Raw genomic sequence first — 16,118 nt, 5'->3', positions numbered from 1 at the left:
TGGCTGCTTTGATGGCTTTCCACTGTCCTTAAATTTGAATTCTACTTTTCTGGCTTTCCAGGTAGCTCTGATGCAAGCTACTATATCTGGAAGCTGAGAGCTGAGCTAGGCTTTTATTCTTTTATGTAAATAAACATTTTTTTTTTCTAATGTACACTTCCACCAACAGTGTATAAGCATTCCTTTTTATCTGCAACCTTGCCAGCACCTGCCATTTTTTTGACTTTTTAATAATAGCCATTCTAACTGGTGTGAGTTGGTGTCTCATTGTGGTTTTGCTTTGCATTTCTAATGATCAGTGATGTTGAGCTTCTTTACATATGCTTGTTGGTCACATGTATCCCTTCTTTTTAAAAGTGTCTGTTCTTGTCCTTTGCTCACTTTTTAATGGTTTTTTTTTTCTTATACATTTGTTTAAGTTCCTTATGGATGCTGGATATTAGACCTTTGTCACATGCATGGTTTGCAAATATTTTCTCCCATTCTGTAGGTTGTCTGTTCACCTTGTTGATAGTCTCTTTTGCTGTACAGAAGCTCTTTAGTTTAATTTGATCCCATTTGTCAATTTTTGCTTTGGTTGCCATTGCTTTTGTCATCTTCATCGTGAAATCTTTGCCCGTTCCTATGTCCAGAATGGTATTGCCCAGGTTGTCTTCTAGAGTTTTTATAGTTTTGGCTTTTACATTTTAGTATTTAATCCATCTTGACCACTGTGGAAAACAGCATGGTGAGTCCTTAGAGACCAAAAGCAGAAATACCATTTGACCCAGCAGTCCCATTACTGGGTATGTACCCAAAGGAATATAAATTGTTTTACCATAAAGACACATGCATATGTATACTCATCAGAGCACCATTCACAATAGCAAAGGCATGGAATAAACTTAAATGCCCATCAGTGGTAGACTGGATAAAGAAAATGTGGTACATATATGCTATGGAATACTATGCAGCCATAAAAAAGAATGAGATCATGTCCTTTGCAGGGACCTGAATGGAGCTGGAGGCCATTATCTTTAGCAAACTAACACAGGAACAGAAAACCAAATACCACATGATCTCACTTATAAGTGGAAGCTAAATTATGAAAGCACATGGACACATAGGCCCCAGTGTGTGTTGTTCCCCTCTATCAGAGGGTGGAGGGTGGGAAGAGGGAGAGAATCAGAAAAAATAACTAGTGGGTACTAGACTTAATTCCTGGGTGACGAAATAATCTGTACAACAAACCCCTGTGACACAAGTTTACCTATAGAACAAACCTGCACATGTACCCCGAACTTAAAATAAATGTTTTTTTTTCTTACCTTCTATGCCTAGGGAAACATGAAGTTTCACTCATATTTTCTTCCAGTCCTAACTTAGTGAATCTACCACCCCCTCCAGAATGTAAGTTCCCTGAAGGCAAGCACTGTTCATCTCTGTGTTGACAGCATCTGTCATCACAACACTCAATAAATGATTCAGGATGGAAGCAAGGAAATATTAATGGATGCATAATTTCCATTCACTTAAAGCTGCATCTTCATGGGGAGCTGGGTGCTTTTATGAATTAGTCTGAGGTTTTCTGTGACTATTGCCATTTCACCATACTCTGGTGAGGCAATGTCTCTGCATGGAAAGTGAAGGGATGCATTAAATTCGCTTAAATATGTTGAATCCAAATGGAATCTACAAGCCAAGTAGATTTTAATTACTCTGCAAATCTAGAATTACGTTCTTCAAAACATTGTGAAAATTGTAGCAGAAGGTAAAAGACTCGAGTTGTAGAGCCAGTACTTGCACCATCTCATCAGAGTGTGACTTGGGAAGTTCTATTCCCTTCTCTGTTTTTCTAGGTGTAGAATGAGGGGTTCAAACCAGATGAGGCCGCAGCTCCCTGTCGATTTGTTATTCTAGAAATTGATCACATCCTGTAGAAATGAAACAAGGCTCTTGGCTTAGTGTTAGAAATATGGAGAACTCACTTTAGATTGTGTACTGGAAGTGGGTTTTCAATCTTGTTTTTCAGCCAGGAGAAGTGGATGTGACTGACTGGAGAGTGGAAATACTGGGTTCTGAATTATTCAGCCCTTTGCACATTCTTTCCACAGTTCCACAATCCCCCATCTTTGTACTCCTCCATTCCTTCATTCTTTCCATTCTACAAGCTTTCTTTGGGGCATTCCTGATGTTGGGGATTCATAGAAGAAAGATGTGGTCTCCTCCAGAAACTAACAGTCTTGCTGGGAGATACAAATAAGTAAATAGACAACAGCAGTACAGAGGGGAACACAGGAGGCTGTGGGAGCCAGGAGAGGCCCCAATCCAGGCCAGAGGGCAGAAAGACTTCCTGGGGGAAGCTACAGTTGGGCTGAATATTAAAGGGTGAGTGAAAATGTTTGTCTGGTTTTTCTTGAAATATAGAATAATGGTTTATCAGAATCACCTGCAGAGTATCAGTTCCTTCCTCTCTGACTCCCTCCTAATTCTTTCTTATTAGGCTAATTTCCTTCCTCCCTCCCTGCCTCCCTCCCTGCCTCCCTCCCTGCCTCCCTCCCTCCCTTCCTCCCTTCCTTCCTTCCTTCCTTCCTTCCTTCCTTCCTTCCTTCCTTCCTTCCTTCCTTCCTTCCTTCCTTCCCTCCCTCCCTTCCTCCCTACTTCCCTCCCTCCCTCCCTCCCTCCTTTCCTCCTTCCCTCCTTCCCTCCCCTCCTCTCCCCTCCTTCCCTCCCCTCCTCTCCCCTCCTTCCTCTTCTCCCTTCTCCTTTCCCTTCCTTTCCCTCATGAAAACAAGTTGACAACATCACAACAGCTCTCCTTAAATAGTTTCACATCTTTCTTCTAAGAAGGACATTTTCTAACGTATCACTATCACACTTAGGAAAATTAAGAAATCCATAACATTATCCATATTTATATTACCCAATTATCCTCCCATATACCCTTTTTGCCTGTTCAATTTTTCTTATTATTAGCATCTTGCATTACTCTTCAGTCTCTTTTAAATGAGAATGATCCCCTTATCACTACCCAGCTCCAGTTTAACTGGTTTTTTTTTTTGCGGAGGGTAGACTTCCAGGGGTGACTTGAATGGGCAACTCTATGCAAAAATCACTGACCTTTGTCCCCGGTAGCCAGTAAGAATGTGTGGGTGAAGTCAAGCCAAATTCTGCTGAGCCGCAGAAGGCATGGAGGCAGGTGTCCACTCAGGGCAGCTCGATGGATTGGTTTGTAAAATTGTCAAAGACTCGGCACTGACCTTAAGCATCAGAGAGAACAGCAAGCAAGCCTTGAGAGCGACCTTGTCTCATAAAAACTGCCATATTGTAAGGAATGCAGGATATTCACCGTGTCTGTTTCCTGACTCTATTCCCCATGCCAGGAGTGGCCAGGCATGGGGACAGATTGCTGCTAATGTCACCTCCCCCTCACTTCCCTGCTTCCTTGGCATCCTCCTTACTTTGAACTTCCCTCTCAGCTAGGGGTGAGGGAGCTTCCTAAGCCTCATTTTCCTCGGCCTGTGAAATTTAGATATCAGCCCTTGCTTGTCAAGAGTTTTGCAGATTGAGTAAGCTAAGAATTGATAGGAGGAATCTTCTGCTCTTGCTTGGAATGTCTTTCTCGAGCCATCGTCAACACTGAAATCCTACCCTTCTTCCAAAGCCTGACTCAACCCACCTCCTCAAGAAAGGCTGTGCATGGCCGGGCGTGGTGGCTCACGCCCATAATCCCAGCACTTTGGTAGGCTGAGGTGGGCGGATCACTTGGGGTCAGGAGTTGGAGACCAGCCTGGCCAACATGGCGAAACCCCATCTCTACTAAAAATACAAAAATTAGCTGGCTGTGGTGGTGGTGGGCACCTATAATCCCAGCTACTTGGGAGGCTGAGGCAGGAGAATTGCTTGAACTCAGGAGGTGGAGGTTGCAGTGAGCCGAGATCACGCCATTGCACTCCAGCCTGGGCGACAAGAATGAAACTCCATCTCAAAAAAAAGAAAGGAAGGCTGTGCACCCAGGCACCAGTACTGACTGCTCTCTTCTTTGCCAACCTCTTGGTGCATTTATAGTCTGTGCTTCACAGTGTCTCTGGAATTTCTTGCATTGCTGACCCTTCTGCATGTTTTTTTCCAGACTCAACACCTACACTGCTCTCCCCAGGAGGGGAGGGCGGCCCATCTTCTGCTGCTATGTGCTCGGAACATTATAGGTAGACAGACAGACCAGGGTGGGAGTCTCAGCTCTGCTCCTTCTCAACAAGCCCATTTGCCTCTCTTAGCCTCAGCTTCCTCATTTATAAAATGGGACGATAAAGGGCAGTAGAGTAAAGCAGTTGGGAGCCATGGGCCTGGGGTAGGACTCCTTGGTTTAAATCCATGTTCTCCCACTTATGACAAATTACTGATTCTTTCTGAGCCTCAGTTCTGACAGGGGAAGATTGCAATATCTGCTTTAGAGGACTGTTGTGAGCCTAAACTTGAGTAATGTCTATAAAGCCTAAAGGCATAATACATGACAACTCCAATGATGTGGTATTTACCTGTGCACCACAGTAGCTTAATAAGTGCCTCCCATTCCCTGCATAAGGCATAGTCCTGGGTACCGTGTCAACTTTTATTACAGACTCTCTGTTGTTATTTTGGACTCAGTTACCAAATCTTCAGGCCATCTTCAAAGAGCATCTGGTTTCCCATCTCAGGCCTCACCAGTATTAAAGAACATCAATATGTTTTTAATTTCCTCTTTAATTTCAGGGAATGGATGAAGAATGGGGGCTGACAGCATGCTTTGGGGGATGATTCACGGTGTCATTAAATCTGTATTGAGTTTCCTGTAGCTAGAATTGGCCCAGGCTCTGACCACACTCAGACCTGGGAATTATGTTTTGTTTGTTTGCTTGTTTTGCTGTGTGATTAAATCTAATGACAGTAAATCCAGCATCTCCTTGACTTGGACTTTCTTGGTTCATTACATTGCAGTGGATTTTGAAAAATATGTATGTGTAGATGTAAATTCAACTGGTTGAGGTTTCCCGTCAGCCTTCTGCCTGGTGGGTGTGTGATGTAGTGGAAGGAGAAGAATGGGATTCAGAGCTGGCCCACCAGCGTTCAAATGTAGGCCCTGCCACTTAGCAGTATGGCCTTGAGCAAATGGTTTCTCACCACTGAGCCTCAGTTTCCTCATTTGCAAGGTGGGGTGATGCCTCTGATGTTGATGGGGTGATGCTGCTTAGCTTGATGAGATACTGCCTACAATACATGCAGATATAGGTGCCTTCTTTGTTCTTCGCCAGTTTTCATGGAGCATCTGCTTCTGTGGTCGACACTAGAGATAAAATGATGGGGCCCCATTCATAAGCTAATCTGAAAGGGGAAGGGATATGGTCCAAGCAGGAGACACTGTCTCAGACACTAGCTCGTTCTGAGGCTGAACCAACCACCTCAGTCTCCACTTCCCTTCTCCGTGCTGTTCACAGTAGGCTTATACATGGGAATTGTTTACTCTTGAACATCTGCCCTCAATCTGAGGTCTTCTCTAGCACTGATGAAAGAGGTCATTAAAGAAAAGCAATCAGACAAGTGTTAAGATTTTAAAATTTATGTTAAACCATTATGTCAAAGGATTAACTTTGAGATAAATAAGTAATGCATGAAAGTTTAACTGTAGTGTCTTTTGCCTCAATGGCAGTACTGGGAGTAATGGGAGTAGAAATGGCTTCCACTCTTAAATACTGAGTATGCATATGACACGCATCATCTCTCATTTCTAACAAGACCCTGGGTCCTAGGGCAGTGTCATTCCCACTCTTACTCCTGTGTAAGTTCAGGCTTCAAAAGATACCTGGGGGCCTGGGCACCATGGCTCACACCTGTAATCCCCACACTTTGGGAGGCTGAGGTGGGCGGATCACTTCAGGTCAGGAGTTCGAGACCATCCTGATCAACATGGTGAAACCCTATCACTACTAAAAATACGAAAATTTGTCTGGTGTGGTGGTGTGCACCTGTAATCCCAGCTACTTGGGAGGCTGAGGCAGGAGAATCACCTGAACCCTGGAGGCAGAGTTTGCAGTAAGCCACGATTGTGCCACTGCACTCCAGCCTGGGCAACAGAGCAAGATTCCATCACAAACAAAACAAAACAACAAAAACAAACAAACAAAAAACAAACCTGACTTGGAATAGACAGAGCCGGGATTTGAACTCAGGTCTCTCTGCGTCTGAAGCTTTTTTTTTTTTTTCCTGCCTTGTAGGTTAGAAAGAGTTGAAATTTCAGTATTCCTGAGTTTTCATGTCCTAGTTTACCTAATAAACTTCTATAACTTGAAGCAACCCATACTTACAGCTTTTTCATATAAATACCCTTATTCATCAATTCATTTAATAAGTCCAATATTTATTGGAACCTACTGTGTAGCAAGCACTAGAGCATGATTCATAATTTGAACATTTTATTGAGCACCTACTATATGCCTGAGGACTGGCAGTTCACTCATGCATCCAACACGTGTTTATGGAGCACCTACAATGTGTTAGGGCCCTGGTGCTTCCCTCACTTATTCAATACAAATTCATTGAGCACCTACTGTGACATTGTTCTATAGACATTGTTCTATAGACACTGGTAGCAGCGAATACAATGCATAAAAATCCTGCCCTCATGGAGTTCTGATCTCCACAGCATTGCAAGGCCAATCTGGTTTCCCTCATTGTTCAGCTAAGGAAGCTGAGGGTTAGAGAAGTTAGGCAGTGGTCCCCAGGTCACGTGGCTAGTGAGTGGTAAAACCAGACTTGGTTGCCAGCTGTGTGTGCTTGCAGAGGTTACTCAGCCTCTCTGTGCCTGGAGATCATAATCCCTATCTCTCAGGGTTGCTGTGAGGGCAGGAACCATCCATTTGCTCTCTCCTATATTCCTGGTATCCATCACAGCACCTGGCGCAAGTAGGTATCTAGTCAGGGGTAGCCATTGTGACCAATGACTATTTCATCCACTAAGTTATAGAACCAGCCCAGCGTCTTTGTGGCTGGATGCTCAAGGACTATCCTCTGGCTCTTTCCCGTAGCAGGTATACCAGAAGGATATTCCTTTTTGGACAGACTACAGGGCAGGCAGCAGATGTCTCCAAGGCTTTTCTGGAGTCTCTCCTTGAAGAGTAACAGTACCCCTGCCTATCCTGTCTCTCAGTGACTCTGAGAGCCTTCTATACATCATCTCTCTCCCTGGCCCAGGCTCCGGGAAGCGGACACCGTAACATCCTGACTATCCGACATCCCTCCATCATGATGATGATGGGGAGTTCCATCTGAGCCACACCGAGCTGGTCCTGTGAAGACAGCTACAAAGAAAAAAAAAAGACTCTTACTGGTCCCCAGATGAAGTCAGATAGGATGTGTCTGAAGTGTCCAGCGCTGGGACAGGAGCGGGGGTGATCATCCAACCTCACTCAGCAGAACTTGGGATCCTTATCCCAAAGCCTACAAAAGGACATCTGAATTCAGGTTAAATTCTTCAGTCTCTATACAGAAAGGAGTGGATGCAAGGAACTTTATACCTTGAGAGGTGGTGCAGACAGGAAATGGAAAAAGCACTTGCAGAGATGTGGGTGGATTTCTGCATGGGAAAGCCAGGAAGAAGCACTTGGCCGTGGGCAGCTTCTTTCTTTCCTTCCTTCTTGCCCTCTCTTCCCCCTCTCTCCTCACTTGACCCCCACTTCTTCTCCTCTCCAGCCCCCACCACCAGGAGTCTACACTGCATGGCTTGTATTCCTGTTTTAAGCTCCCCAGCTGAGGTTTCAAAGGCACCAGACCATTCCAGAAAGGTGGGACTCAGCTCACTCCAATCTCAAGACATCAGACCCCGTGACAGCCAAGCTGGGCCTGAGTGGCTGTGCTGGAACATCTTGGCTTCCATGCCTTGTAGAAGGCATTGCCCCTCAAGGGCCCCAGGGAGGGCGAGTGAATCTTCCCCTGTGCCAGCATAGCTGGGAACCTTCCTGGCTTGGGCCTAGCAAACCTATGGCCTCTGTACCTGATCACCAGCACTCAGACTGTGACCTCCAGATCCCCATTTCCGGGCAGCCGGTTACTTCACCATGGACCCCAGCCTATCTTGCCTTTTTGTCAAAGCCAAAGATGGCAGATCCTTCGTTGCCAGCCAGAAAGGCCTCTGCAATGTTCCTTTCTCTCCTTCTTGCCTTTGCCTAAGTCTCCTTCCTTCTTCTCCATCACCACTGCCCTTCTGGGTCTCCTTCCTCTTTCTCTCCATCTCATTTCAACTTCTTTCCTGTTTAAACTGCCTCCTCTTCTTTCATGCTCTGACCCTACTTCTCTTCTTCCTACATTTCTTTGCCCTCCCTTCACTTTTCTCATCCTGACTACCTCTTCTTTCTCATCTACCTTGATTGAATTTGACAGCATTTGCTGAACATCTACTACATGTTGGGCTTGGTGCCAACTCCGGAGGTGCAGAAATGAGAGTCAGCAAGACACTGTCAGTTCAGACTTGTGGTCTGTGATTCTCCTTCCACCTACTTTTATGCCTTTTTTCCCCTCTATGTTTTTGGCTCCCCCTCTTCCCTCCTCCTCCTCCTCTTCCTCCTCTTGGGACTTCTTCACCCTCCATTTTCATGCCCTGCCCTGGCGTCTGCAGCCAGCAGTGGCAGTGGAAGCTAGGGTGAGCAGGATGGCAGAGTCCCGGGAGATTCGGTGACAGGAGCCCTCAATGTTGCCCTCCTCACGTGGCAGGCAATGGATGAGACAGAGCATCCAAGACACTCATTCATCACACCCGCCTCCTTTCAGGACCAGGACAGGATGGAAATGACTTTTGTCAGTTCTGCAGCAGCCCACTGCCCCTGGCAGCTCCAAGCTGTTTATTAATAAAAAGTAGGGAATAAAAAAAAAAATACAGGCGTGTGAATGCCGTCCTGCCGTGTATTCGGGGAGTGATTCCAAAGCAATGAAGTTGACAAATACGCCTTCGGGGAATCACAAAGGAGCCCTCTATCTCCTCTTCCAGCCCGTGTCCAGCTGTGATGGGAACAGGCAAGAAATAGGAAAGGAGGGAGCTGCTCTGGGCAAACGTGTGGCCTTTGTTTTAGCACATGGGAACCAAGCTTCTTGTGGTGAGCTGAAGGTCACCTGCCCATTCATTCTCCTGTGCATCCCTCTTTGAACTTCAATTGAGGCTTTTATTGAGTCCAGTGTGGGGTTGGGTTCTGGAGATCCAGAAGTTAAATAGTAGTAATAATGATTGCCTTTAATTATTAATGATTAATAACCATTTATTATTGGTTATAAATTATTCATCATAACCACTAACCATTATTTGGGTGATGAGGTGCCAGAGACAGTATCAAGGGCGTTTCTTTCACTGTCCCGGCTGCCCCAGGAGGAAGGCACCATGACTAGGGTTCGGGGAGTGAAAGGAGTACTCCAGGTAGAACTGCTCATGCAAGACCCAGAAGCAGGGAGGGCTTGGCCTGTCCCAGGAGACCAGCGTCCTGGAACAGGGTGAGCAAGAGGGCAGGAATAGCAAGCCTGATCACACAGGAGAAGGACTGAGGGTGATGGTCAGAGAGAGAGAGGAGGTAGCTCCTCCACGTTGCCACCTTGACACCCAGATCTTACCATCACCAGACCGCTACTGCAATCCTCTTCCTCCCATCTGACATGGGGAATAAGGAGAGGCGGATGATCACAGCCAGCTCTATGCCTTGTCCTCATGAAGCCCTTTAGCTGGGCCCATCGTTGCCATGGCGACCTCACACAGGCCCCCAGCCTGGGGAGCTCCTGCCAGACCTAGAGGAGATAGGTTTGTGGGATCACTGAAGCTCTGTCCTCAGGGGCACTCAGGAAGGCAGGGTCTAGGTGCCTGTGTCAGTCTCTTCTGGCTGCTATAAAGAAAACACCATAGACTGGTTGGCTTATAAACAACAGAAATGTATTTCTTATAGTTCTAGAGGCTGGGAAATCTAAGGTCAAGGTGCTGGCAGTTACATTTGTTGTCTGATTCATAGATGGCCATCTCACTGTGTCCTCACACAGTGGAAGGGGTGAGGGAGCCCTCTGGGGCCTCTTTTATAAGGGCACTAATCTCATTCACAAGGGCTCCACCCTGGTGACCTAATCACCTCCCAAAAGCCCCACCTCCTAATATCATCACATTGAGGATTAGGTGTCAACATATTAATTTTCGGGGGAGGCAAACATTGAGTCTATTTCAGCCCCCACCTATTTCCCTGGGAAAGATGCTGCTCTCCTGCCCCAACCATTCCCTCCCTGCCTTCCATGGCATCACCTCAAGGGACCTTGGCTTGGCTTCCTTCCCAGATTCAAAAGCCCATTGGGCCATTGTGGTCAGTTCTTTTTCTCCTAAATTGTCCTGTGTGATCAGGAGTGGAAATGGTGTTATCCAGCTGGGTAAGCAAGAAGTCTTCCCCAAAGTCTTGTAGCAGAATCTCAGTCACGCTTTATACACAGAGGTCCGAATCCTGCAGTCTTCCCGATTGTTACAGTTCCAGCAACAATGCACTCAGAGGCAGGGACCCCATGATTGGAAACCCGCGTATGCATTGCCCTCAGCGTCTCTTCAGGCCTGCACCCACAGTGTCTTTATCTGCAATGCCAAAACTCTGACATTTGGCCACTTTTTACTTTTTAAAAAAATAAATTGTGACTTTGCTGGTGGGAGGGAAGGGGGTCGTTTCTCTTAGACAGAGGACAGATAGATTTTATTTATTAAAGGAAAGGTTGGTGGACTCCAGTCTCTCTCCTTTGAATGATGCCATTTATTTTACAGTCTCTAATTTGGTCCCACTGTGAGGCTTCTACTTTTCAGAGGCAAAGTGTTTCTGGCGCTGCTGCTACAAACTCCCTCTGCATAAAAGCCACGTCTGGTGTAGTCCCAGAATAGAAACCGTCTGTCCTCTTGTGTTTAGTCTTGGTTTTAAGTTGATTTCATGTGAGTCTTTCCCTTCTGGGGGAACAAGATTTTACCTACACCCTCACCCCATGAAACAATCAGGGATGTCATGGGGCATCCTGTGGAGATACATATTTGGGTCTTGACTCTCAGAAGCCCCACTTAGTGGGACTGTCCTCTGGGCTTGGCCCCAAATAAACAAACAACCCAGTGTATGTCCCCTTCCGGTCTTGAAGAAGCAAACTACTTATTTCACAGTAAGCTCTGGGATGATAGGTCCTATCATGTCAGATATGATGCCTCATAAATCTAATTCTTCCGTCCTAGCTGCAGTTTTAATCTACTCAAATGTACTTAGCTGGGTTTAATTATAGACAGAAATTGCATTCAGAAAGCAACAAGAAATCAGTTACATGGCTTGAATTTGCACATTAAATCATATGGTTCATTTGAGAGTGCGATAGGGATGGTATTTCCAAAGAAAAATAATATTAGTGCCTGTGCTTAGGGGCTCTCACACCGATTGCACAAATTGTATGAATTGCACAATTTCTACAGACTGCATTTTTCTTCTTGGCACAGGATAAATGAGGAGGCTGGGGACGCTGAGAGGACCCAATCGGCACTGAGCAGAGCCTGGTCCGCAGATGTCCGCAGCAAGACCTCGGGAGACAAGCCTGTTTCTCCCCACTTCGTCCGCCGGCAAAAGTACTGTCATTTTGGGGACGGCGAAGGGCTTGCCGTCCAGAGAAAGTCCACAGAGAGATTAGAAGCTGCGTCCTCTCCCCTGGCTTCTCGGAGTACAAATACATCCCCGCTATCGAGGGAAAAGCTGCCCAGTCCTTCAGCGGCCCTCTCGGAGTTCGTGGAAGGGCTCCGGAGGAAGAGAGCCCAGAGAGGCCAGGGGTCCACGCTGGGCCTGGAGGACTGGCCCACTCTCCCCATTTATCAGACGACTGGGGCTTCCACACTAAGGAGGGGCAGGGCTGGCAGTGACGAGGGAAACCTCTCGTTGAGGGTTGGGGCAAAGTCACCCCTGGAAATCGAAGGGGCCGCTGGTGGTCTCTTGAGGTCCACCAGCCTCAAATGCATCTCTTCAGATGGTGTTGGGGGCACGACCCTACTCCCCGAGAAGGCGAAGACCCGATTCAGTTCCTGCGAGTCCCTCTTAGAATCCAGACCGAGCATGGGGAGAAAACTGAGCTCCCCGACCACACCCAGGGACATGCTGTTGTCACCCACACTGCGTCCTCGGAGGCGGTGTCTGGAGTCCTCTGTGGACGATGCGGGCTGTCCAGACCTTGGAAAGGAGCCGCTCGTTTTCCAGAACCGCCAGTTTGCCCACCTGATGGAGGAACCTCTAGGCAGTGACCCCTTCAGCTGGAAACTCCCAAGCCTCGACTACGAACGCAAGACCAAAGTGGACTTCGATGACTTCCTCCCAGCTATCCGGAAGCCCCAGACGCCTACATCCTTGGCCGGAGCAGCCAAAGGTGGGCAAGACAGTTCACAGCGTTCAAGCGTCCACTTTGAGACAGAAGAGGCTGATCGTTCCTTTCTCTCAGGGATCAAGACCATTTTGAAAAAGAGCCCGGAGCCCAAGGAGGATCCTGCTCACCTGTCCGACTCGTCCTCATCCTCCAGCTCCATCGTGTCCTTCAAAAGTGCTGACAGCATCAAAAGTCGACCAGGAATCCAACGACATGCGGGTGACGGTGGTGAGGGAACGTCCCCCGAGCACAGAGAGCCAGGGGCGGGGAGGAAAGACGACGATGTTGCAAGCATAATGAAAAAATATCTCCAGAAGTAGACACCAGTTCAGGTAAAAGCAACAGGCTGGGGCTGTTCTTGGGGAATGAGAGTTCACCTTGCAGCCTTGGGGAGAGCAAGTGCTCCTATACTGTCCTTACTGCCACAACTAATTTCTTTAGAGATCAAGATTTTTAGAGGTTTTAGCTGAAGTCATGTGTTGCTGGATGCAAAGCCTTTCACGAGCCCTCAGCTGGGTACCTCCATTTCCTTGTACTTTGAAATGCAGACACATCAGAAAGTAAGGGGTTCCTGTGGGATGACACTAAAGAAGGTGCTGGATGTGGCCGGGCGCAGTAGCTCACGCCTGTTATCCCAGCACTTTGGGAGGCTGAGGTAGGTAGATCACCTAAGGTCAGGAGTTCGAGACCAGACTGACCAACAGGGTGAAACCTTGTCTCTACTAAAAATACAAAAAATTAGCTGGGTGTCTTGGCTGGTGCCTGTTATCCCAGCTACTCAGGAGGCTGAGGCAGGAGAATCGCTTGAATTGGGGAGGCGAAGGTTGCAGTGAGCTGAGGGCACCACCACTGCACTCCAGCCTGGGCAACAAGAGTGAAACTCTGTCTCAGGAAAAAAAAAAGAAGAAGAAGATGCCAGATATTTAAAGTTTCCTCGCCCTACTATCATTTTCTTTTCTTAATGTCATTCCACCTGGGGCTGAAGGAGCTGCGATGGCATTCTGTCCACATAATGACGGGAGATCCGTGGTGGGATCGCAGACATGCAAAGGGCCGAGTTGGAAGAGACCTTCAGAATAGTGGAGTCCACTTGCATTACATATGGAGAGAAATAGGCCCTAGGTTGAGCGGGGAGGGAACAAGTACAAAAATCACAGAGCAACAGTGCAGGAGAAGTAACTACTGGCTGCCCTTCCTCCCGCTCCTAGCACTCATCCTGTCACTCATCTGGAGTCAAGGTAAGAAAAGGAATTCAGGCCGGGCGCGGTGGCTCACACCTGTAATCCCAGCACTTTGGGAGGCCAAGGTGGGCAGATCACAAGGTCAGGAGATCGAGACCATCCTGGCTAACACGGTGAAACCCCGTCTCCACTAAAAATACAAAAAAATAGCAGGGCGTGGTAGCAGGTGCCTGTGGTCCCAGCTACTGGGGAGGCTGAGGCAGGAGAATGGCATGAACCTGGGAGGCAGAGCTTGCAGCGAGCCGAGATCTCACCACTGCACTCCAGCCTGGGAGACAGAGCGAGACACCCTCTCCAAAAAAAAAAAAAAAGAGGAATTCATTGCTAACCAAGGCTTACATTTATTGAGTGGACACATCAGATAGTCATTTAGTACTCCTGATATCCCCAAGTGGTGGTGGATATTATTTATCCCCATTTATCAGGTTGACAGACTGAGGATCAGAAAGATTAAAGTCACTTGTACAGAATCACCAGGGCAGAATTGGGTTTCCAGCTCTAGAATCCCTACATTTATCTTTAAAAGTTTTCCGTAGGGACACATTCCTGGCATCTTCATGAGTGAAATTAGAGCTGCCTGAGAGTCTATGAGCCCTCGTAAATCTCCCAGTCACTGAATCTCAGAACTCACTGCAGCTCAAGGCTCAGATGGTCGAGCGATTGCATATGGCTCTCAGGATGCACCTGCTGCAACCCGCAGGCCTCCTTGACCCAAATGAGCCACACATCCTCTATTTCTTCGAGAGGCAGCCTCAGCCCATCAAAAAGCCATTGCCCCTTCCGCAGAGACAGGCTTGGACTATATCAGAGCAAACTAATTTGACTTAACATGGCCTTCTCTCTGCTCTCAATTACCGAGTAAAGATCTGATATTCATTTACATTATTATGCTCTCGGGGACATAGAAAGCAGTTTCAAAGGCCAAGTAAAGGGCACACATCCATGAGGGGAACAGTCCTTAGCAGAAGTCATCACAGAACATCTTGTCTCTGCCATTCCGTTTTAATCAAGTCCCCTTCCTACCCTGAGCAAGGTTCTTCTCCAAGGATGCTAGTTTTTCAGCTATACAATGCAGCACCTCCAACAATGCAAATGCATGGTGGGCTTTGGGACCAAGCAAGACCCCCCAAGGCTCAGTTCTGCCCTGTAACTAGCCATTGGACCCTGGACAAATGATACAGTCTCTCCAAGCCCGTGCGTCCTCAGTTGGAAAATAGGGATAAGAGTACCAGCTACCTAAAGTAACACTGTGGATTTCATGAGAATATGAGAGATTCCTAGAATAGAGCATGGCACCCCATGGATGCAGTAAATGCCAGGTTACTTTGGAATTTTTGGACCTTTGGGAAATCTATCCCAACTTTTTCCCCGACTTGTTCTCCTTCTGCTGCGTACACTCTGCCATCCCTTTCTGTGGAGTTGCTACAGTTATGCCACCTGGGTGTATAGAATTCCAGGCCCTCCACCCCATTCATTGTCTCCATCAAAATGTACCCATCTTCCTGGGCAGGCACAGTGGCTCATGCCTGTAATCCCAGTTCTTTGGGAGGCTGAGGCAGGAGGATCACTTGAGGCCAGGAGTTTGAGACCAGCCTGGGTAACATAGTGAGACCCCACCTCTACAAGAAATAAAAAATAAAAAATTAACTGGGTGTGGTGACATGTACCTGTAATCCTAGCTACTCGGGAGGCTGGAGCAGGAAGATCACTTGAGCCCGGGAGTTGGAGGCTGCAGTGAGCTATGATTGCACCACTGCACACTAACCTGGGTGACAAAGTGAGACCCTGCCTCCAAAAAAAAAAAAAAAAAACCTTACCCATCCTTTGTCCCATTCATCAACTCTGACCTGTGTTTGCTTCCAGCCTCCTTGAAGCTGCCCTTCAAGACTTCCCGACTCTACAATAACCTGGAGACAGAGAGACTGGCCAGGCCTCCCCAGTGGCCAAAGCCAGCCAGCACGGCCACCCTCAAGAGACAAGACGGGCCCACAAAGGCAAATCCTGCGGGGATGCTGGGCTCCCAGTGTGGTTGGCCTGAACAAAATAAAGTGTTGACTCCTGGGCATCTGTGCCTTCTCTTTGGCCTTGCTACCTGGGATTCCAGAGTGTCGATGGGGTGCAGATAGGGGTAGGACTGTTCCAAAGAATAGAACCAACCCGAACGGTGTGTAGTTTGGGGTATATACTGCTATTTCTCTTCCTACATGTCTACATGCCATGACCTTCTTCCTCCTCTTCACCTGGCCAGTTTCAGCTCACTTCTTCCAGGAAGTCTTCCCTGATATATCAAACAGAAACAAATGCTCCCCCTCCATGCTCCCTTAATTCCCATGCTTGTCTATCATATTCCTTTGCCAATTCATTTCTCTATCCTGTGCATTTATAAGTGTGTACAAGCATTCAAGAAACTGATGAATGATGAATGAATGAATGAGCCAAAGAACAAATAAATGAGCCCACACACCCTGAATGCATGTGACACACTGA

At 47.2% G+C, this 16,118-nt stretch overlaps 1 protein-coding gene across 1 annotated transcript in view; it reads left to right on the top strand.

The window, feature by feature from the left end:
* Positions 1-15,696, top strand: part of MYO18B (myosin XVIIIB) — a 287,077-nt gene extending 271,381 nt beyond the window's left edge. The window contains exons 42-43 of the mRNA XM_025399134.1: positions 11,483-12,722; positions 15,495-15,696. Coding sequence (XP_025254919.1) covers positions 11,483-12,710 — 1,228 coding nt within the window. The 3' untranslated portion in view covers positions 12,711-12,722; positions 15,495-15,696. The remainder of the gene's footprint in view (positions 1-11,482; positions 12,723-15,494) is intronic.
* The last annotated feature ends 422 nt before the right edge of the window (positions 15,697-16,118 follow it).

This window comes from Theropithecus gelada, chromosome 10, assembly GCF_003255815.1.
Source record: "Theropithecus gelada isolate Dixy chromosome 10, Tgel_1.0, whole genome shotgun sequence".
Classification (NCBI taxonomy): Eukaryota; Metazoa; Chordata; class Mammalia; order Primates; family Cercopithecidae; genus Theropithecus; species Theropithecus gelada.
Note: the sequence above shows the minus strand (reverse complement) of the source record. Positions and strands in the feature narration are given on the sequence as shown.